The 25,243-nt window shown below is 33.8% G+C and overlaps 1 protein-coding gene across 3 annotated transcripts in view; it reads right to left on the reverse strand.

Annotated features, from left to right (window-relative positions):
* Positions 1-25,243, reverse strand: part of Csmd3 (CUB and Sushi multiple domains 3) — a 1,130,934-nt gene that overhangs the window by 836,718 nt on the left and 268,973 nt on the right. For all 3 annotated transcript variants that reach the window (XM_028765583.1, XM_028765601.1, XM_028765593.1), the window contains exon 5: positions 18,056-18,263. In XM_028765583.1, coding sequence (XP_028621416.1) covers positions 18,056-18,263 — 208 coding nt within the window. The remainder of the gene's footprint in view (positions 1-18,055; positions 18,264-25,243) is intronic.

Raw genomic sequence — 25,243 nt, forward strand, 5'->3', positions numbered from 1 at the left:
AAGGAAGGAAGGAAGGAAGGAAGGAAGGAAGGAAGGAAGGAAGGAAGGAAGTCCTCCTTTGTACAAATGGTAAATGGACTGAGAATGGAAGAAAGGAAACAACACCATTCACAATATCCACAAATAATATTAAATACTTGTATGACAAGCAGTAAAATATTCATACAAGAAAAACTTCAAGTCTATGAAGAAACATAAGGAAAGCTCTCTAATGCTCCTGGATTGACAGAATTAACATAGTAAAAATGGCTATTTTACTGAAAGCAATCTACAGATTCATATAATCCACACCAAAATTCCAAGACATATTTTACAGACATTAAAAGAACAGTATTTAATTTCATATGGAAAAAAAAACAAGAATAGCTAAAGTAATCCTTAACAAAAAAAACACATCTGGAGTTATCAACAATGGATTTTACGCTATACTACTATGTTATATACATACTTTTAAAAACTGCATTGTATTGGCATAAAAACAGGTAGCAACAGAATCAAATAGAAGACATAGAAAGAAACCCATCTACATATGGAAACTTGATTTTTGACAAAGAAGCCAAAACTATACAATGGAATAAAGAAAGTATCTTCAACAAGTGGTGCTAGTCTAACCAAAAGACTGCAAGTACGAAATTGCAAATAGATCTACATCTGTCATCCTGCACAAACACTCAAGCCCAGAGTGAATGAAAGACCTCAAAATAAAACAGTATATATGAAAATCTAGCAGAAGAAAAATGGTGGTAGCATTGGATGTATTGGCATAAGAGACAACCTCCTGAACAGAACACCAACAGAGCAAGCACTAAAATCAACCATTAATAAATAAGACCTTATAAAACTGAAAGATTCTGTAAGGCAAAGGACATTATCAAAAGGGCAAAATGGCAGACCACAGAATGAGAAAATATCTTCACCAACCCTACATCTGATAGAGGACTGATATCTAAAATATATGAAGAACTCAAGAAATTATACATCAGCAATCCAAATAACCCAATTAAAAACGGGGTACACACATAAAAAGATAATTATCAACAGAGTAATTTCTAATTGTCTAAAAAACTCATTTAAAACTGTCATAAATAAATTAATGAATGAATTATAAAAACAAGTTATACCCACGAACATATACAATTATTCCCCAAAATATACATTACTTAGTATATATTTGGCTAGTCACTGTGAGTTTTCATTCTTGATATGCTCAACGTTAAAAATTATATATGCTATAGTATTTTCTTCTTTACAATAAATAAAAAAGAAAGCATAGAAGATAAATATTGTTTTATATATAAACTTTCTATTCTCCTGGAAAAAAAATAAGTTAAATTTTACTGTTTCCTAACTCTCAACACAGAAGTATATTATTTCTGAAGTATAAACTAGGCTACTCTAAATTTCCTTTGGGAATTTCTCTGACATAATAGTGAAAACTCTCAACACAGAAGTATATTATTTCTGAAGTATAAACTAGGCTACTCTAAATTTCCTTTGGGAATTTCTCTGACATAATAGTGTATAAATGAACATATCAGAATATGGCTACCTTCTGTGTTCCCACCTTATGCAAGTTTCAAACAGCATCCCCTTCTGTATTTCAATGCCTAATCAATTCCGGTGCTACCCTTTTAAATAAAAGTTCTCTACTTATTTTAACTCTTATGAAAGTAAACCAGCTTCTATCTCTCTGGCTTTCTCACCCTCTCTCTCTTTCCCCTCCTCTCTCTCTCGGTATTTCTATGTTGGTGTGTATGTGTTGTCTAGTGTTCTATATAAGAGTGCAAGTGTGCTTTATCATGTAGGTGCCTTTATCATATAGAAGCCAGGGATTCACCATCCAGATTTTTTTCTCAGTTGCTTTCTATTTATTTATTTATAGACAGTTTATCTCACTTAACATGTAGATTACTATGTAGTCTAGACTGGCTTCCCAGTGAAATTTTCGGATCTAATCGTTTCTGTCTTGCAGTGGCTGGAATTAAATAATATATCCCTGGGGGTTGAAGAGCCCAATCAGTAGTAGTTAACGGCACATTTAATTATTTTGCACACTATCCAGATTCTGCCCACATCTGGCAGATCAAAATTACCTGTAACTTCTCATTTACACTATGTGACTCACTCTTCTAACTTCTGCAGGTACCTACATACACATGATGTGTACATTCATCCATTCACACACACACGTACACACACACACACATTAATTTAGCAAGATAACAAGAAGTTAGGAACACAGTGATGGTGCAACTACTCAAAATATGGCAGGGAGTGCACTAGTGTTTCTTTCCATGTCTTTCTCTTCTTAAGAACATTGTACAACATTTTCTGCTCTTTGCAGTTAAGTGTATTTATAAAAGTAGTTAGTACCAAATACTAAGAGTGGAAGACATGTACCACTTTCAATCTATGGTCTGACAAGCCCCTTTATGACCCCCAGGATTTGTTTCCTGTTTTCCTCAGTTAAAGCATTGTGTTGCAGTTATACGTACAAGAAAGCAATAGACTATGTCTAGAGTCATTGCTTACAATATAATAGCCTGGAAGAGGAGCTGATTCTACAACTGACTTGACCCTGTGAGAATTATCCTTGTTTCATTAAGCCAGTGAAATAGTCTGTGTGATTCTGTTTCCCAGGCCCTTATTGGTATGTGATTATACCTTTTAAATTCTTGCAACAAGAATGTTGGTACCCTTCTGATGTCAATACTCCATTTCATACATGAAGATGGTAGGTAGGACAAGTGAAGCAGAAATAGCTTAAGAAATTTTTATAAGTAGCCCTCTTAGAATGCAAATAATCAATAATATACATATTTCTTTCTCCAGATAGAATTTTACTTTTTCTAAAATATTTGTTTAATTTTTTTAATCCACAATGCTACAAAACTTGTGATCAAAGTAATTGGGCTACTAATTTTAATTCTGGCCTTAAGTTAAAGAATGGCAGTTTTTTTTTAATTTTTGAAATTACAATTAATTTTAACAGTTTTCTTTCTCCTTTTTTCTCTGTATTCCTTCACGTTTACTTTCCACTATCCTGCAAATTTATGAACTCCTTTTCTAGCACTCAATATTGCAACAAGCATAACATTTTAAATGCGTACCCCTGATAATATGAAATCTCTCAATTCCTCTCCCAACCCCCACCTATAATACCAATGGGCCTTACAACAATCTAGAAAGAAGGCTAACTCTCAGAAAGCTTATGAAAAAACATGTTAAGGAGATCTAAGAAATTATTATTCCCTTATCAGGGTATATGCTTACTATAGAAGTTCATTCTTAGATGCAATTGCTACAAAACCTCATTGGTAATGTCTTGCTTTTCTGAGTTCCAAGTTTAAAAACATACATTTCAAGGCTCCTGCCTCTTCCTGAAACCCCCAAAGTCTTTTCCACTTTTATGTCCCAAGAGTCGTTTTGCCCATACCCCATCCTTTGCAGGATTCATTTTTATTTAGCCTTTTAGATTTTAAAGGCTTTATCTACATTTATGGAATACAATATAATGCAATACAGTACAATACAACACAACACATATATACATACATAAATGCATACACAAACACACTCACACATTTTATATATATACAAGTACAAACACACACACACCATAGTTAATAATTTCAGTTTTTGTTTTTCTGAATTTTGATTGCACTGTTTAATATTTCCAGACCTATCCATTTTTTCCAAAAATTTTATTTTACTTTACTTAGTAAAGTTATAGATGGATAGCATATATATGCATATGATAGAGTTATAGTGTAGTATAATTGTACAGTTATCTGTTAATGGGCATCTAGGCTGGTAACTTCACTCTTGATTTTCATACCCTTAACCTATCTCCTCTCTCATAGAATCTGCTGAGATTTTTTAAGCCTGTCTTCCTATTGGTTTTTCTTCACAAACTTCACTAAAGTTGTGTTCTTGCATCCTTTTTCGTCTGCTTTTTGTTTAAGAAAGGATGAGATCACTGGATTACTCACTGAGGAGGAAAGAGCCTTTGTTGCCTTTGCAAAGGACATGAGTTTGGTTCCAGAACACACATAGTAGCTCAAAACAATGTAAAATTCCAAAGTGGGAGATATAATTCCCTTTTCTGAGCTCCAACAGCTGCAGGAATGCATGTAGTTCACACACATACACGTGTCAAATTACCCACACATCAAAAATAAATCTAAAATAAAAATTGTTTTAAAAATAAAAACAGTAAGGCTAAGACCATGTAAAAGGAAACTACTAAATTATTTCAGAAACAGGTTCTGCTAACTTCCTATTCTCTCTTGTAAGAGTTTCTACATGTTTTCCTTCTTCTGTTTTTGTCATCTTGCTAAATATTGTGACTGCTTTTGACACTGCCTTATATGTAGAAGATACATGTAAAAGCATGACTCATCCTTTAAGAAATTACTTATAGACATTTCTGTACATTTTTCAAAATATAACTTGAAGCTCACATGCATGTACAGAAAGAGACTCAGATACGTACACAGAAAATGAGAGAGAAACAGAGAGGGGATGGGAAAGGGGGAGGGGAGGAAAGGGGGAGAGAGGGGAGGGAGTCAGTCATTTGTTTGGACCTTTTCATACATGAACCAACATTTTATTCTCACTGATTCTCTCTCTGAAATTGCAATGCATTATTAATTCCATCTTCTTAAGCAAGTTGCCTGTAATTATAATTGTCTTTCTAAAAAAGAAAATGCAACAGCTGCACCTACTCTGAAAATGGATCCTTAGAGATTGTAATTAAGTTATTTCAATTTGGAAACTGAATATTATCAAGAGCTATGGGATGTATAACCTTAAGGCAGACCTTTCCACCAGGTTTTTAATAGTATGTCATTTGCAGAAACCTAGATAACTGGAAAATTAGAATGTAAATTTTTGCATGCTCCAATCAGAATCTTACTAAATAGAATTATGTTACATAATTTTACATACCATAGTTAGAACATTTGGTAGACAACTGAGCTAAGAAAGCTAAAGCCATATGTTTACTACCTATGTGATACTCCATATATCTTTATTTACTCTGTTCTGGGACCATGGATTTCTTACTGCAACTCCCAACAAATATTACCTAATTATTTCTTAAGCCACACTTATGTGAAAAGAAAGCACTTATAAATGTGTGTCTCAATATAAAGATTTATTCTAATAATGCAAAAGCTATTTTCTACAGATCATATTTGCATACATATGAAAATAATCATCTAGTTATTCAGAAGTATAACTAAGGGATACTTATGTATTTTTTATTATTATGTTTAGACACTTTAAAAAGCATGCTAAAACTATCTTATCAAATACTTACTCTATGTTACTTCTTACATTTTTACTTGGATAATCACCTACATTATACTAATTTAAACAAACAACAAAGAAGTTATGTAAACTTAAGATAAACCAATCTAGTTAAGATGGTACCAAACATTTCCTAAACGGTTAGCATGTGTATACACAGAATTAAGCAAAATTCCACACTGTTAAGATATAAAGGACAGACATTTTTAACTCTTTCAGTTATTTCTTTGATACTTACTAAGACTTATAGAAGAGTGTACTTTTACAGAAAACCACCTCTGAATGGTTACCTAGTTACAATTATCCACATGACACAAACATCAGTGGTATCAGCAAGGACAATACAATTACTGAAAGACTAAGTTCCCTAATGTCTGTTGCTACTCATTTCAAAGACTACTAATATCAAGTGATCAACTAAAGATTAAAAAATAATTTACTTATGGTTTACCTGGTAAATGATACTATGTTTAACATCCTTGCAAATGGTATGGTGTCCATCGGCATTCTTGCATGGAAAGGGGGATAGCTCATGAATGTTTAACCCAGGACAATGAAAAACAGGATACTGAGAAATATTGAAATCACAGAAATAGTCTTCCCAAGAGAAGATCACACAAACTGGATATATGGTACCAGTCCAGAAAACACATATATCCATGTAATATTTACTATTATATATGCAATTTTTAAAAAGAAAAGACATGAGCTTGAAAGAGAGCAATGGGGGAGGAAAGTACATAGGAATGTTTGGAGGGAGAAAGGGAAACGGTAGAATGATGTAATTATGATTTCAAAAACTAAAATTAAAAATCTTTTTTTTAAATGAGTTAAACAAAGATTTAAACAAAGACAATAGGCATGCTAATGTGGAAGATGAAAAAATATGGGCACTCCAACCTACACAAAGAACCACAGGCAACTAAGAAATCTTGAAAGAAGAGGCAATAGTCTCCCCCATGGATGAACACACCAACTGGTTGTCTAATATCAAAGGTTCAGTTCTGAAATCAAACATACAAGAACATTATACAAACTGAGCAGATTTTATTTATAAATTCTTTAATTGTAAAAATTTATAGAACCTATAAGATAATAGAAATAAGAAAAGTATATATAATCATACATACATAATTATACGCATATACATAGTACATTCATAAATGCATGTAACAACAATAAGAAGCGACAATGAATTTTAAAGACATCAGGAAAGTTTATATGAGAAGATTTGAAAGCAGAAAAGGAAATAAGAAAATATTGTAATAAAAATGTTAAAATAATGTGATTAAAAACAAAAAATATAACCTACAAATGTGAGTATAATTGTGGGAAAAGATAATATTCAGTATATATGATAGCTAAAGGCAATGAATAGATTTCCTGGAAAATAGACAAATAATTGTATAATATCAATTAAATGTTTATAAAGAAGGGGGTTACTTTGGATACTCTCATCCCAGAGAAGTTTGAAGATACTGGACAACCAAATTTTTAGGCATATGATTATAAGAATAAAATATAGAGTAATGTCATTGTTATGAAAAGAATAGGATGAAAGAACACAATTATAAAGTACACATAGAAAGTGATTCCATTGTGGATTATTAAATGTGCTAATTACAGAGACAGTGTCTTCGGAAAAGAAAGTCAAAACCATTTTTAATATGTTAATTCCCATGAGCATGGGAGATCTTCCCATATTCTGAGGTCTTCTATTTATCTTCAGAGACTTGAAGTTCTTGTCATATAGTTATTTCACTTGCTTAGGTAGAGTTACATCAAGATACTTAATATTATTTGTGACTATCGTGAAATGTGTTACTTTAATTTCTTTCTCAGCCCACTTATCCTTTGTGGAGAGAAAGGCTACTGATTTGTTTCAGTTAATTTTATATCTAACCAATTTGCTAAAGCTGTTTATCAGGTGTAGGAGTTCTCTGATAGAATTTTTTGGGTTGCTTATGAATGCTACTATATCAGCTGCAAATAGTGACACCTTGACTTCTTCCTTTCTGATTCATAGCCCTTTGTCCTCCTTTTGTTGTCTTATTACTCTAGCTAGAATTTCAAGTACTATATTGAAAAATTAGGGAAAGAGTGGGTCTCCTTGTCTTGTCTTTGATTTTAGTGGGATTGCTTCAAGTTTCTCTCCATTTCATTTGATGTTGGTTGTTGGTTTGCTGTATATTGCTTTTATTAGGTTTTGGTATGTGCCTTGAATTCCTAATATTTCCAAGACTTTCAACATGAAGGGGTATGCATTTTGCTGAAGGCTTTAAAACCTCAAGCAACAGGAGATGCTGGCAAGAATGTGGAGAAAGAGGAATCCTCCATTGCTGGTAGGATTGCAAGCAGTTACAACCACTTTGGAAATCAATCTGGAGGTTCCACAGAAAATTGGAAATGACTCTACCTGAAGACCCAGTTATACCACTCCTGAGCATATACCAAAACTCTGCTCCATTATATAACAAAGACACATACTTCACTATATTCACAGTAGCCTTAATAATCACCAAGAGGTGGAAATAACCCAGATGTCCCTCAAAAGAAGAATGGATACAGAAAATGTAGTATATTTACACAATGGAATGCTATTCAGCTATTAAAAATGGCAACTTCATGAATTTTGTAGGCAAATGGATTGAACTAGAAAATATCATACTCAGGTAACCCAGACCCAAAAAGACATACATGGTATAAGTGGATATTAGTCCAAAAGCTCAGAATACACACATGATACAACTCAAAGACCATATTAAGCTTAACAAGAAGGAATGCCAAACTGTGGATGCTTCAAATCACTAGAAGAGGGAACAAAATAATCATGACAGGGAAAGAGAGGGAGAGACCTGGGTGTCAGATGGGAGGGGCAGGAAAAAATTGGGGGAAGACAAGGTATGAGAAGAGACAGGAGAGAAGTCCAGAAGGCCAGGAAAATGGATAGAAATAAGTAGCAGTGGGGGTGGGAAACTAGAAAGTATCAGACACCAGGGATGAGAGAGACTCCTAGGAGCTAATGGGAATGACATTAGCTGAAATACCCAACAGCAGGGAGGTAGAACCTGAAGTGACCACTTCCAGTAGACATACATGGCCCAGAGTGAAGGGTTTAGATTACCCACCCATCTACAAATTTTTAACCCAGAATTGTCCCTGTCTAAAGAAAATGCAGGGACAAAAATGGACCAGTGACTAAAAGAAAGGCCATCCAGAGGCTGCTCCATTGTGTGATCCATTCTATCCTCAGACACTAAACCCTTGACACTATTGTTGATGCAAAGATCTGCTTGCAGACTGGAGCCTGGTATGGCTGTCCTCTGAGAGGTTCTCCCAGCACCTAAGACATGTGTGGATTCTCACATCCAACCATAGGACTGATCCCTAGGACCCCAGTGGAAAACTTTGGGAAAGGGCTGAATGAAATGAAAGGGATTACAACACCATATGAAGAACAACAATATCAATTAAACAGACACCTCACAGCTCCCAGGGACTAAACTACCAACCAGAGTATACAGGGTCCGGTCCATGTCTCCTGCTACATATGTAGCAGAGCACTGCCTCATCTGTCATCAGCAGGAGAGAAGCCATTTGCTTTTGTGGAGGTTTGATGTCACCCCCTATAGAAGGGGGAATCCTTGAGAGGTGAGGCAGGGGTGGATGGGTAGGTAGCGGAGCACCCCTTTAGAGGCAAAGGAGAGGGAAATAGGGAGGGAGTTTCATGTAGGGTAGCAGGGCAGTAGGCTGTGGGAGGAAGCTGGGAACCTGGTCGAGCACAGGCTTTGAACTCCGGACCCTAATCAGACAGTAGGCGTTTGGCCTTGCTCCTGGGCTCCTGGTTCCTTTCACTTAGCTTCAGCCCTCCACAACCCCTCCCACATAGAGGTCTATGGACATCGGTCACATAGGAACAGTGCCTCAGGCTCTCCTACATGTAGATGAGGTATCTCCAAGCTCTCAACCAAGCCAATAGGGGCTATCTGCTGCCAGACCCTATCCTACCCCAGAACTGTATATAAGAGCTCTATTCGGGAGAAGTAAAGGTGTGCAAGAATCATCCTGTTGTCCAAGAGTTTCTGTTGCAAGAGCTGCAACACTTGGGAAGAGATCTTCTCTCTCGAAGCACTATCAGGACTCTCCCCTCCTTGCTAGCTAGCTGGTTTCTCACCAGCCCAGCCTGGACCAGATCAGCAAAGAGAGATAGGTGCAGCACCTGGGAGCAGTTGGGTGTCAACAGCATAGACTCGGGCAGAGGCAGCAGCAGAGGCAGAAGAGGTGATTCTCCCTCCCTGCTCATACTCTATCCCCTTGGCCTGGACCCCTGCACCTGGCTGGGCTGGAGATCTTTGTGGGAAGCCATCTGGAACAGGGACCCACAGACAGTAGACCTGGAAAGGGGATAACATTTAAAATGTAAACAAATAAAATGATTAATAAATAAAAAGAAAGTATGGACAATAAAAGAGGGATAAGATAGAGGTGAGATGCTTTGGTAAGGAAAGTATGTTGAACAACCTTGAGAACCTGAATTCAATGCTGATGTGACCTAAAAACTAGGCACAGCAATGTGCATCTTCAGTACCAGCACTGAGATAGATTGTTGATAAATACAGGCAAATTTTGTATACACAAAGGCCAACCAGGGTAACAGAATCAGGAAACTTCAGGTTCAGTGAGAACCCTGGTTGGTTGTTTATTTGTTTTTGATGTTCTTTGTTTTGATTTCTTATCTTTTTAAAGGTTATCTTGATATTATTTCTTTTTAATTAATTAATTAATTAATTAATTTTAAACTCCAAAATGTATTCCCCTCCTGGTCCATCTTCCTACTGTTTCATATCCTATACCTCTTCTCTGCCTCCATCTCAACGGGGAAGTCCGCACCCCAATCCCCCTACCCCACCTGACCTCTAAACTTCCTGGGTCCTCCAGACTGTTGAGGGTTAGGTGCATCTTCTCTGATTAAACCCAGACCTGGAAGTCCTCTGCTGTATATGAGTTGGGGGCCTCATATCAGCTGGTGTATGCTGCCTGGCAGGTGGTTCAATGTTTGAAAGATCTCAAGGGTATGGGTAAACTGAGACTGCTGGTCCACCTACAGGGTTGCTCTCCTCCTTAGCGTCTTCCAGCCTTTCTTAGTGTCAACATCTGGTCCTTTCATACAGGTGTTTCTCCTACCACGTCTCTCTCTCTCTCTCTCTCTCTCTCTCTCTCTCTCTCTCTCTCACACACACACACACACACACACACAGACATTGACAGACAAAGACAGAGAGAGACACACACACTACACACAGAGAGAGTGAGATAGAGGGAGAGAGAGAGAGAGAGAGAGAGAGAGAGAGAGAGAGAGAGAGAGAGAGGCAAAACTGCATTGATTATTTTCCCATTAACTGAAAAAAACAATGACAGATATTACTAGACTTTTAGTTTTATTGTTGAAATAAGCAGAAACTCCTATTTCCAACACAATGTCTAAATTTTTCTTTCTGGGGTACTGCTACTGCGTTGAGATCTATAGACAGATACTACTATTAAAATACCAACCAAAAATAGAGACTGTGAAGTCACCAAAACAATTATAATAGGTTGGGAAATTTTTGTTCAAACATGCACTGTCAGAGTTTAGAAGACCTTCCTGACAAATGTTAGGCTGAATTCTGCATTCAGTGTTCATGTCGGATTTTTTGTAAAAACCACAGTCTGTGTTCTATACATTACTCAAGGACAGCATTTACATAAACACTTATATGATTGTAGCCCACTAGAGGTGTACTATTAATCATCTGCATAGGAGTTCTTGGTGACTGTGAGAGATGAAAAAATTTGTCCTATTAAAAATACAAACAAAATGTAAAATAATGTAGCCTCTTCTACACCAACACTTATACATATCCAACACATTTCTAGATTCTTCACAGTACATAAATTCAGCTTACCTTATAATGCATGAAACATGTTCTATGCCCTAAAAATTCTATTCCAAGCCTTAATCATGAAAGCTCAGCCTACTTTTCATTAAAATACATGAGCATAAAACTTAAATAGTATCATAACTGTCTTACTCTTAGTCATTTTGCTTCTAGATATCTCTGAGGGATTTAATAGTTCCACTTGTATTTATGCTTTGAACACCCATGTTAGCATTAGACGAAGGTGGAAATCTTCATTATAAAGTCCATTTTTTCCTCTTTGGGGAAAGCTAATTTGAAAATATCACAAGTTAGCTAAGAGCACTGCATCATTTTCTTATTCTTTTCAGAAAGGAAGTGCTTCTAACAATTCCATCTACCTGTAAATGCTTCAGAAAGTAGTGCTCACAGTTAACCTTCACAAGCACACTCCTGCTTGTAGGAAAACTAGCCAGGACTCTTCCGTCAGGCAAGGTTAAGCTGACATGGCTACCAATATACTTGTTTTGATAATTTTTGGAACATCCAAGTTATGTTATTTTCTTCTCATTTTTATAAGGTTAAATATCCTTTACTTATCATTTCAATTTCAGAATTTTTGGTGGTGAAATGCGCTAATGTTTATTTTTTTCATTTCTTAATTTAGTACTCTATTCTGCTTTTAGAGGGAACAGTAACTTCTTTTGAATAGTTAGATTCTGATCATCAGCTTGCAAATTTTATGCTGTTCTAAAACATGTCTTTTCATTAATGTGTATTGAATTGACATCATTATTAAAGCCAAAAAAATGCTTTTACTAGAAATTCTAATGATGCTTTCATATCCATTTTGATAGCATTATTAATAGATATTGTTAGTTTTAACCTATATGATGAAGATTGACATTAGACTTTTTCTATAGCTTATTTTCTGTAGAGCAGATAGAAAACATACTTTTGTCTAAATGTCAAATTTCACAATGTCACTATGATTCCAAAACAATGAAAGGCTTAACATCTTGCCATAACTAAAGTTATCAATGAGTTCTACCCTAGACATCACCATTCCTTGTATTCCTCTATAATTTTTCAGACATGGCTGTGCTTCAGCTACCAGAGCAGCCTAGCACAGAGAAGCCCCATGTGTTATATGTATGATTATCTGCGAACAATTTTACCTTGAAATAAATAAGATCTGTTAGATATCCTTCCTTACTTGAAGACAATCTCAGAATCCATAATCTAAGTTCAACAGACTGCCAGCACATCACAACATTCCTGCTCTTCTCACTCACAATTCTAAGGCTTTTTCACATTTTTATTATTGTGTTGGTTTATATTTATCACGCGAAGTGAGAAGTTTCAAGAGATATTTTCAATTAAATAGATTACATATATAACCATATTCACTATATAAACTATCCTATTATTTGTATGAAAATGATTTATTATGTAGGGTATTTACATATATATTCTGGGACATATAGGTGAGAGAAAGCTCACATACTCATTAACATTTGCTATCATTTTTTGTTTTTTGTTTTTTTTTGATTGCTGGTCCTTCTTACAGACTTGAAATAGATTCTACATATACTTTAAATTTTCGTCATTGCTATTCATATGTATCTTAGCCATTTTTCTTTATTCATACTTTTTAAAATACATTTAATAAATTACCATGTTCTCTGGAAATTTCACACACGTGCATAAAATGTATTCTGGTTACTCTTCTGCCCAGGACCTCTTTTCTCTCTCATATCCCTGAAAGGATTTTTATTTATTTGTTTGGTTGGGGTTTTTTTTGTCTGTTTTTGTTTTGTTTTGTTTTTACAAATACCTATATTATGAACTCCATCACAAAGCATTCCTCTAATATTTTCAGACCTTCAAGCTTTCTCTTAAGGTATTTGACACAGTTTAGTTTGGATTACAGATAATATTACAGAGATGTGGTTTTAGTTTTACTACTCTATATGCAGATATCTAGGTTTCTCAACATTGTTTTTTAGAGATGCTGAATTTTATCCACTACATTATGTTTACTTTTTAATGAAAGCTCAAAAATCATAGATGGTGGAAAATAAAGGTTAAGCATCTCTATGTAGATACCTAATAGATATTAGCATGTTCAATGAATTGTGGGGTTGTTGTCTTTAGCAATAGGGTATTGCTATACTATTGTGGGGAACAACCTGTCCTGGCAATAGCCTCAGTAAATTTGGATTCTTGTGGAATCCCATTGGCTAACAACCCAAATAGATGTAACTCAACTTCAGCACTTGAAGCTTCATTTGATGACAAGAGATGATCAGTTGGGGCCCTGTTTCCTATAATGTTTTCTGATTTCCTTTAGATTGTCATTATGTATTCAAATATTTTAGAAATTTTGTTAAGTGTACTCTAAGAGAAAAAATTTAGGAATAAAGCTTTTTTATGAGCTTAAATATCTATACAGTATAATGTATAAAACATCAAAGAAAGAAACTGAAATCACTAGAAGAATCAGAGATATCTCATTTTCAAGCATGAGTAAAATTAGCAGCATAAAAATGGTAGTATTACCATTTTTTAAGATGATAAAATAATATACATAAGTGACTCAAAAAATTCCATGAGGAAGCACTTTCAGTTACTAAACTCTTTCAGCAAAGTAGCTATATGCAAAATTAACTCACAAAAATCAGTAGTCTACTTGTATAGAAATAACAAGTGTTCTAAGAAAGAAATCAGCAAAAACTGCCTTTTAAATGGCCTCAATAATATAAATTTTCTTAGAATATCTCTGCACAAACAATTGAAAGACTTGTATTATACAAACTTTAAGCCACGGAAGGAGACAGAAGACAGAACTATCTCACATGCTCATGGATAAGTAGGATTAACATAGTAAGAAACAATATATATATTCAATACAATCCCCATTAAAATTCTAACACAACTATTCAGAGATCTTGAAAGAAATGTTCTCAGCTTCACAGACACACACACATACACACATACACATGCATACACACAAATACACACATATCACAAGGTAGAAAAATTAATTCTGAATAATAATAGAGCTGTTTTGAGGTATCACTGTCCATTGATTCAAATTTTACTACCAAGCTTTAGTAATAAAACAGCATACTATTGTCACAAAAAGAGACCTACTGATCAACAAAATTGCACTACAATATCAAATATAAATTCATACCCATTGAAACCTGATATTTGAAAAAGAGGACAGAAATATGCATTGATAAGAGAACACCATCCTCAAACAAAGAAACAAAATAAAACAAAACAAATGTCAGTGGGCAAACTAGATAGCTGAGTGTAGAAGAATCCAACTAGATTAATTTTTAAGAGGCTACACAAAACTCAACTCTAGGTGGATCAACAATAGCAGCAGCAACAAAATCAAACAAACATATACAAACAAACAAACCAGAAAACAAACTAACAAACAAATATAGCTACAAAGATCCAACTCATTGGCACAGATTTATTGAATAGAACAATCCTAGCATATAGGCAGTAAGATCAACAACATATTAGACATCCTGAAACTAAGAAGCTTCATTCTATGCACAAAGTTGCAACCTACAGGATGAGAAAAGATTTTTAGTAACTCCACATGCAATAAAGGGCTAATATTCAAAATATATGAAGAACTTAAGAAAATAGAAAGAAAACATACAAGTGGGGTACAGTCTAAATAGACACTTATCAATAGCAGAAACTTGTGGCTGACTGACACATAAAGAAATGTTCAACATCCTTAGCTATCAGGAAAATATAAAACAAAATGACTTTGAGATTTTATATCAAACCCTTTAGAATGGTTAGAATCAACAACAACAACAACAACAAATAGTAGCTCACGCTGGTTGAACAAGAATGACACTCAGCTCTCATTTAGAAATCTAGTAGGAATCAATTTATGGTTTATACTTTGTAAACAAGGATGTCATTAATACTTTGTTCCTGCTGTACCTATTTAAACAGACAATGCAACAAATGGTAGAATTAAGAGAATCTCAGATGTCTCTGATATAAAAGACATAAAGAATTAGTGCTATACCCAATCATAACATATGAGTCTATGACTTTCCTGTTGTATCAGTTAAGGATGAATACTTGAGTTTTGAAATAATTTGGAGCCTAATGACTTAGCATATTGTACCTGAAAACAATCCAAAAACTGCTAATGCCATTTATGGTGTGAATGATGGGTTGCCTCATCGTCCTACCCATACTTCAGAATGAAGTTTTAAAGCATGTGTGGGAATAGAGTGTTCTGGGTCTCTGAATGAGAGATCTGAAGTCAAAGAAATTCTATATAATTCAATCAGAATATCAATGTTTCAATATTTACTCTTTTTCTCCTTGACCTCTTTAATGAGTTGAGAATATTATGAAACCAATACATATCTATAATAAAGAGTTTTCACAACCTTTCCACTTGAAAAAAAATGTCATCCTCATGGTCGTATATTTATAAAAGTAAGAAAATATTTATTAGTGGAGTTAAAGGTCTAGCATTTGTTTAACAATATTAATTACCTGCAAGTAAGTTTATTCATTGATTTCATAAGTAATAACATTTAAAGAATTGTTATTGATGATATTTAATTGGCTAAGTAAAATAATTCCTTAATAGTACCATTTGTTTAAATTTTCATTACTAGAAATATAACAGTTGGATATTTCTATAATTTTCATGTAACATATCAAGTAATGTAATTTCTGAGTCAGAGCCACCATATAGTAGAAGCCTGAAATTGTCTTTATGTACTATAATAACATTAGAGAGACTAAATATGTGTTACTTTCTGAGCAAAAGGAAATAATATAGTTTGATGATATTTAAAGCAGAAAATAGGAGAGAACCTTGTGATTCTGACCGAGTTAATTAAAAACTGTTTTCTTCTTATTCCTTATATTATTAAAACATACAAATCAGTACAAATCAGTATTAAAAAAATGCGAAGGTAGTAAACAGAAGTGTCAAGGGTAACTAGGAATGTAATGGTTCAGAGAATGTAAGGATTTTATTTAGGTTATACAGTTCAGTGGAAACAAAATGGTAATTACTACGAGAATATTTCTATTTTCTTCATTAAACCAAGCACATGAATGCTGTACAAGCACCAGTAGTATCATTTCTGCATCATAATTACTAAAATTATTAGAAAATCTATTATAGCATTATCTAGTTTTACATGAATTAAATATGAACCTTTGTAGAGTAATAACTTCTAAAATTTCTTTACATCCTCTATTTAAAGCAGGATTCACCATGTTACATTGTACAAAATTATTGTGGAAGGGGATAAATTGTGTCTATCAAGGTCTCAAATGTAGAGATATAAAACGTGGGTATGAGTAGATGAACTAGCTTTGTTCTCTATTAAATGACAGCATTTCTGATGAAAACTCATTCCAAACACGATTAACTGTGACTTTTCAAAGCACCTGTCTAATGTTTGTACCTCTTCAGGCCACAATGGGAACACTCCTTATGCCTTCTTTGTGTTATGTCTCATTTTACAAAACATCTTCCTATCCTACCTTCCTGAATGCACTTGCTTAATCTTCTTTATAAGGTTATCCTCTCAAGCACAGACAGTTCTCCAGGTTCAATTCTAGCCCTCCTTGTATTCATAGCCCATTGTTTCTGTCTAGCTAGTCATTGACTTTTACTCTTTCAATATAATGAAATGAACTAAATATCACCATTGCATATCTTTTTAAAATTTTTCATTCATACAGTTAAATTTCAGGGGCTTCTCAAAGTAACTTCAAACTCCTGTGTTTAATGCAAATCTCATTATCCATGGAGTCTTAATTCCAAAATTGACTTGACTTTGCTCAAACAGTGCCCATATTATAGTAAATCATTATCATCTCCATTTGCTAAAGTCAATAAATAATACAAGTTTCTATTTCAAGACTACTTTCCCTGCCATTCCTAACCAGTTACAGAATAATTTTTGATTTTAAAATATCGACTAATATCTTTCATTCCTGTTTCTTGATAGCATCATAATACTGTCAACTGTGCTTTCCTGTTGGATTCCTACAATCAACTCTTAAGTGATATTCTTATAGTTACTTATGCCATTCTTAAAATGAAATTTTACACTTCATAATAACAGTTGTTTGACATATCAGACCGTTGGATTTAGCTGTTGCTGATATTCTTATGCTCTGACACAAGCTTTTTATGACTTCAAAAGTCCTTTCAACATTAGTGTTTCCCTATGTCTTCACTTCACCATTGATTCCTTACTATTATTTCAGTTAAAATATTCTCAAGAGTATGTTCAAATTTGAAACAACATATGCAACGACTTTAGTTATTTTATTTCACAAAGACATATTTTTAAAACACAATGTTCATTAGACCATATCTTGAGTCTGTAAAGAAAAATATCTTCTTCAAACAAAATTCATCTTTAGTTTAACAGACTAAGTAAATGGTCTATAAATGTAAACTAAGGCAAGTTACTACATGGACTACTAATTTAATTTAAAGGGATGGCTAAGTATGGAGTGTCATGATTAAGAAGAGCACTATAGGTACAGAATTTATTTCCTTGTCATAAAAATTGATTATCTTTACTGATCCTGTGACATAAGTACTAATATGAAGTTGACTGTGTCAAAATTCTATTGTCCCTCCAATTTCTTCAATCCAGGAAAGTGTCTCCCAGCTCTGACAGTGCTTCTTTATAGGTTTGCAAAAAGGTTCATGATTCCTTCAACATCCATATCTTATAGCTCCACCTACAGCTCTGTGTTCCCTGCTTTGCTTCAGACACTGGCATTAATACAAGTTTAAGTTATCCACTTACCATATTGTAGGTGGCTCAGAACCTTCTATTTCTAGGTAATCATACTTTTCTTCCATTTGGAAATCAGTAAATATCAGTGAAATTGTGTCCCCTGGTTCTGCTACAATGGTCCATGTGCAGTCTGCATTGTTATGATATTCATTAGGAAAACCCGGACTGGATATGATGCCACTGGATCCTCTCATTGTTCCCCCACAAGCATCTTCAGCTGTTAAAATCAATAAAAATGTATTAAAATCTGATTAATAAGACAAATCTTATTGAGTAAATTCAATATTCATATATTAAAATAACAATCCAAATGTGATATCCAATAATTCTAGGAGAAATCTTTGTGTTTTATGTATAAATATAAACCACATTTTGAAAATTTATTGCCACTATTTGAAATAAAAATGAACATAAGTAAAAAAAGAAGTACACTCGAGAATTAGAACTCAGTATAATAAAATGCAGGAGTTTTTCATGTTTAAATGAAGAAGCGAGTAATATTAAAAGAATGAGTTTCCTAAAGTTACTGAGAAACAGTCATTTCATATAATTTTGTTGATTGTAGAATAAATTTATTTTTAATGTATTTATTCACAAAGATATGATTGAAAAGACAATATGATATTGTTTGCCAGTGTAATCATTCAAAAGCAACTGAACAATGTTGATAGGGACATAATTAAAATCAAGCTATGTATAACATACCCAGTATATTTTAATTAAATGGATGTTATTTCCCTCATAAATTCCCAGAAATATATAAATGCATAATTCAGTGTACATATTTCACTATATACATGAATATATGTATTTATATAAATTTATATATATGCACAGATGTACATTATATATAATTTTTCAACTACCTATAAATTTTTTAGCAATATTTCTGATTTATAAATAAAACTTCGTGTTGATTTTATGCTTATACTGATACTGTATGTTATGAGGATGTTTGCACGAGCAGCTCTGTTAATATGAGATTGTAAGAGTAAAGACTGTTTTTTCCTAAAGGAACTGAAGTTAAAATATTTGTCTATAACAGTGTTTAGGTCAATCAAATTAATAGGTTACATATTTACTTGTGCAATAAATTGCATCATGATTTATGTTGCTGCTTTGACCAGTTCAGGAACTCCTTTAATATAAGTCATTTGAGGAAATGTTTGTTTCTATAATAACCAATTATAAGTTGATGAAATGGAGCATCCTCAGAACCTCAATGAATATGGAAGAAAAACTGTTTTACTTAACTCCATAATGGACAGGGAATCACATCTTTTTGTTAATTGGAACAGCATCATTACTGTCTTGTAGGAATTAAATTGTATTGACATTTTCTACCTTGTTATGCTGCCTAAATAAAAGAATATTTAGCAGCATAATTTATAACCTGAAGCATAAATACAAGACACATTTCGCTTACTTCACAAACCCTTGCAAATTTGATACATAATTTTAAGTCATTATTTCATAGTGTCTCTACATTTTATTTGTTGTTGTTGTTATTATTTTTAGAGACTGTATTATAATTACATAAGCTCCCTTCGCATTCTTCCCTACAAAACTCCTCACGGAACATCTAGTGAGAGTTAGAGGTCTTGTCTACTCCATGTGCCATATTGCTCTACCTGTTTCCTTACCAAAACATTTATGAAAAATATGCAACAAAAAGTACAAAAAAGACTCCATGGATTTGAAAAGAAATGAGGATGAATATATAGGAAGATTTGATGGGATGGAAGCAGAAATAATGTAATTAAGATATAACCCACCCCACAAAAAATATTAAAAGGGTATCCCATGGAATAGTTTCTTAAGAATCTCTAGATGGGCAGAAAGTTGTATATTTATTTGTAAAACAGTTTACATGAAATTGGTAATGTTTTGAAGTATCCACTGCTAATTCCTAAACAACCGGAGGAACTAGGCAAGAATTTGCAGCTAAAATATTGATCAAAATTCAATACCAGCCTCGCTCTCTTGCTTTAACTCATCTTGTGATGAGAAATGTGATGAGAAAATGCTACATTATATTTCTGTAAATAATGATAGTAATAGTAATTTAATAGTAATAATAACAGTAGTTTTCCCCCTAATTTCCTGCTTGCAAAAGATAAACTACCTAGGTGCGTTGCAGTATATCAATATATTTGAATCTCTATATTTTGAAAAGATGAGTTTAATGTTTATAGCAATGTTGGAAGTAATGTTATCAAAGCAATTGGAATAGTCACAGGAGATTGTTACCTTGGTGGTATGGCTTCATTTGTTAACTTTATTAGTCATATTTTCTAAAGTAGATTAAACTCTTATGTATGTAAAATATTTTTATATGCATAAAATATGCATGAGCCACAGGTGGGAAAACAAAATTTTAAGTATATCTTCAATGTCTGTACTGTAGAATGTGAAGAAAATACCAATTCAGGCATTGAAATTAGCTAAAGCAATTCAGATATTAAAGAAAAAGAAAAACAAGATAATTTTTAATTTTGAATTTAATTATTTAAGGCTCTTTTTAATATTTCTATTAATTAGAAGATAAAATTAACACTTTATGAGATTCTACTCCTACAAATCTGTTTTCAGAGAACACTTATTCCAATACTATTTAATGAAGCTTATGTTTATGAATTTTGTTATGAATATATCTATTATGGCAAGCAGGATGAAAGATATCTAAAGTTAGTTACAATTTAAAAGAAAGCTACATAACTAATTTCACAATATTTTCTCTAGTATACTTTTACCTGAAATTAAATATTTATTTGTTTTTAGATTCTGCAACACTCATTTTGTTACTAAAAATAGTGAATATGTTTATTTTTTTCAATGAAAGAACATAGTTCACTTAAGATAGTATAAATCCTAGGTTCTCAGAAGTATTGCTATAAAGAAAAAAAAATCACTTCCAAAATAATCAGGAACAGTTTTGTGTAACACACCTCTTCAGATACCAGTCTTACACTGTGTTCTGCCCTGCTATTAGTTTCTTCTGATATTGCTTATGGTGGGGAGTAGGTTACAGGAAATAAGACTGCTTGTTTCCAAAGAGAAATGAACTGTGGATTGAAGGAGATGCTGAGTCTACATGGCCAATTTCAGATGCTAAGCAAACAATTAAGTATCAGATTTTACCATGAGATACAGCTCTGCAACTCTCCCTTCCTAAGTCACAAACTCACACTAGCAATCAAGTGTAACTGATGTCTGGAAGCCTTTTTGTTTCTCTCTATGATAGGCACCTCTGTTGTGTGTCTCTTAATTAGATTACTGAGGCATTAGCAATTATATAAAGAAAGTAGCTAATTTTCTTACAATAATACTTATAATTAATAACTATATAAATCCTTTGTTTAAAGAGAAATTGTTTATACAATTAAATGACAATAGCTTCTAGATTGTTAGTTTTATATTTTATGTTATAATAAAAATGTTTTCCAACTTTTAAAAAACATAATTTTAAAACACTTGGGTCTAATTAAAATTCGCAGTTTCTATCTTTCAATACTTCTATGAGTTAGGTTAATTTTTAATAACTTGATTATGAGTACATTGAGGTTCAGTTGTACACATTGTACAGACAAGCCTCTTATCACATGATCATATTCATCATTCTCTTATATTTGTCTATAATTGACTTGACAAACTAAGGCTATATGTTGAAGATAGAAATATTTAAAATGTGATTAGTTTTTACAATGGCTGTGTTTTCCTAGATTGTAAATTCTGTAAATGTGAAGAGAGAATGTCAATTTTTGTTGTTGTTGCTGTTGTTATTATTACTGCTGTTTTATAGCAGGGGATCTACGTGTAATTTTTGACCAAAGATTGTAATGATTAAGACATGGGATTACATAAATTGGCCACCACAATGTATCCTGGTTTCTGAGCTACCCACAGAACTGAGCTAAGCAAGAATCTCAAAAATTCATAACTATTTAAATATATGAATCTAAAAGTGCTTTGATGTTAGATTTCTCATCTCTAAAATTGTGAGACCTAATGGCGTAAATTGAAAAATTAGATAAATAAAAAAAGTTTAAAATTCTATGCAAACAAATTATAACATAACAACATCAGATGCAGAGAATGTTCTAATGAAACAGGGTATCCTGCTATAACATGAGCATAACAGTCACAAAGTAAGCTTTTTCTGTCACTTACAAAAAGACTTTGCCTAGTGATCAGGACATAACAAAGACATTAGAAGAGGGGAAAAATTAAAACATAATCTTGAAAATAATCAAATCTGTCTTGAAATAAGCCATAAGGGGGTCATTCTGGCAAGGACTCAGGAAGAAAGAAATAGAGCTAACGATAAGGACTCTATTTTAAAAAGCAAGTATTCAGAGTAAAATGTTGGTAGAAATAGAGAGAGCACAGACTACTTCAATGAAATCTCATGGGATATGGTGAAGTGTATTAGAAATAGAATCATTATAGTAAAAGCAACGTGATCCTAGCACCAAAAATACATGAATACTTTTACAATATAATTGACAAACTATACATGAGTGGATATAACTTTAGCCATTTAATATTTGACAAAGATGCCAATGTATATGATGAAGGAAAGATGGCATCTTCAAAAATAGTGCTCTGAAAACAAGTTTTCAAAATGGAGAACAACGAAATTTGACCCATGTCTATCGCTCTGCAAAAAATAATTCCTAAAAGATCAAGGATTCAATGCAAAACTTGAAACACTGAAACTGCTAGAAGAAGAGGCACCATCATATATAACACAGGTGCAGAAGAACACTTTTTGACTAGGAATTTATTTGTATAAGAATTAAGGTCAAAAATTGTCATGTAAGTCCTCATAAAACTAATAAACTTCTTAAGAGTAATCTGTTCAGAGTTCTCAAAACAAGAAATAAAAATGATGATGAGATAACTCAAAGATATTCAGCATCTCTAAAAATTGAAATAAAAAAATCTTGAGACATCATCTTACATAAGACGAATATCAACGGAATATCCAAAACAAACTAATAGAGATTTGAGGAAATGACAAACTGCTATTCACTGTTGAGATTGCAAATGGGCCTAGCTGTTTTGTATGACAGTGTAGAGAATAAAAAAATAAAAAGTGAAGAGGTAATCTACAATTTGACTCAGGTATAGCACTCCTGGAATATGTCCAAAGGATTTGACATGCTACTCTACAGGTTCTTGTTCAGCCATGTTCATTGTTGCACTATTCTCAGTAGATAGAAAATCAAAACCATCTAAATGTCCTTGAACCCAAAAATTTATAATGAAAATCTGGGACATATACACTATGTATGCTATGCAGACGAAAGGAAATATGGTTATTAATTTTTAGAAATAGAAACACAACATATCATATTTTGTGAGATATGATCCAGAAGGCAAATGTCACATATTCTCTTCCATCTGAGGTTTCTAGCTCCAAATCATCTAATGGCAGTATATAACCTTGAGTAGGTGTGAAATCCAGGGAAGTAAAAAGGGAAAATGGGTGTGTCAGGGTAGATAGAGGGAAAAATAACAGGATAAAAGAGAACAAGTGACATAATCAGGAGAAATGGAAAATAGGTTTTTGTTAGGGAAGTAGAGGAAGATAAATACAGAAAAATGAGGAAAGAGGTTAAAATACCAATAAAGATAGATGAAAAATTTATAAATAATCTCTAAAATTATAGTATGTGTATAAACATGTATACAGTATAAAATAAAATTTTATCATTTGGTCCGACAATGTTCCCTTCTACATTCCATACAATCTCAACCGGTAATTTCAACATCAAACATGAGAAGGTCTCTTTTGAGTTGTTGATTAGGATTCTCCAAGAGCTTCCCAAACATTATTGGGTATTGCTGTTGTCATTGGTATCCTCTCAGCCATAGGTTTTTTCAGTGGAAGTTAAGTCTTGAAGCATAAAGACATCAGGGACTTACATGAGGGCATGAGATGGATAAAATCTAAAAGGATTCTCCTAAACATAAGCTTTCATAATAACAGGCAAAAACATGTAAGCTACCAAAAGAGAGAAGCAACCAATAATCATAGGGTATGATAGCTATGAATGACAACAACAACCAGTATGATATAATAACCCTAAGGGTACAGTTGTGACATATATATCTTAGCAATAATCAACAGGTTTGTAATAGGACCAAGTCCTACTCAACAAGAGTAAAAATTTCTCCTTCTATAGAGAACCATGCCATTTATCCAGGGCTAGTGATGTCAAGGATCTTTGAGAAGAATCTCCAATCACCATTTTATGAAACCATTATAATCAAGGACTACGTTCTGGGTATGTATCCATACACACACAGATATGTGTAATTCTCCTGCTTCATTACATTAACTAAACTTTGCATCAGACAGGCATCATTACATAAAACAAGGATCGAAACTGAGATGTGTAAAATCCAATACCAGCTGATATTTACAAAACAAATTTTGCACATAGGGTCAGGAATTTTAAGAGCCAGAGGAACAGAAAGTTTGTTGTGAGATTGTGCTAACAAATAATGTCAGGGAAGCTGTATCCATGAAGTCTCATGATCCTGGTTACTTAAACATAGCCTAAAGGAGTATACCAATGGGAAGGCTAATACGGAAGGGTAAAGCTCCTGAGACGTCAGCCATAGATGAATAACTACAATCAACTATTGTTGGGAGCCGCATACGCCAATTGTCAATGGCGCGGCTCCGTCAAGAAGCCGCATTCAAAGGCGCGGCTCCGTGAGGGAGCCGCACTCAATGGCACGGCTCAGTCAGGGAGCTGTGAGGTAAAGTGCGCCTGACTAAGGCGCACTGGTTCCCTGCCTCTCGGCCCCATGAGGGAGCCGTGAGGTAAAGTGCGCCTGAGTAAGGCGCGCTGGCTCCCTGCTTCTCGGCTCTGACAGAGCCATGAATGGGAGCTCGCATGCGCAGGGCACGCCGGCTTCCCGCGCTCTGGCTTCAGTCAGAGCCAAGCCGAGTATGCGCATGCGCAAAGAGTAAAAATTACTATGCTAATTAAGCCTCACTCCAAGAGCACTCTAAGAGCCAATGAGAAACGAGTATGCTAATTAGGCATCATTAAGGAGCCAATGAGCATGCAGTAAGTTCTCCCAGGATCCTATATAAGCAGTGGGTTCTGGGGCTCGGGTGTCCTTCGCCACTACCATCTAAGAGCTGTAACACCATCTAAGAGCTGTAACACCATCTAA

Source organism: Grammomys surdaster, unplaced genomic scaffold (assembly GCF_004785775.1).
Source record: "Grammomys surdaster isolate TR1022 unplaced genomic scaffold, NIH_TR_1.0 63, whole genome shotgun sequence".
NCBI classification, from domain to species: domain Eukaryota; kingdom Metazoa; phylum Chordata; class Mammalia; order Rodentia; family Muridae; genus Grammomys; species Grammomys surdaster.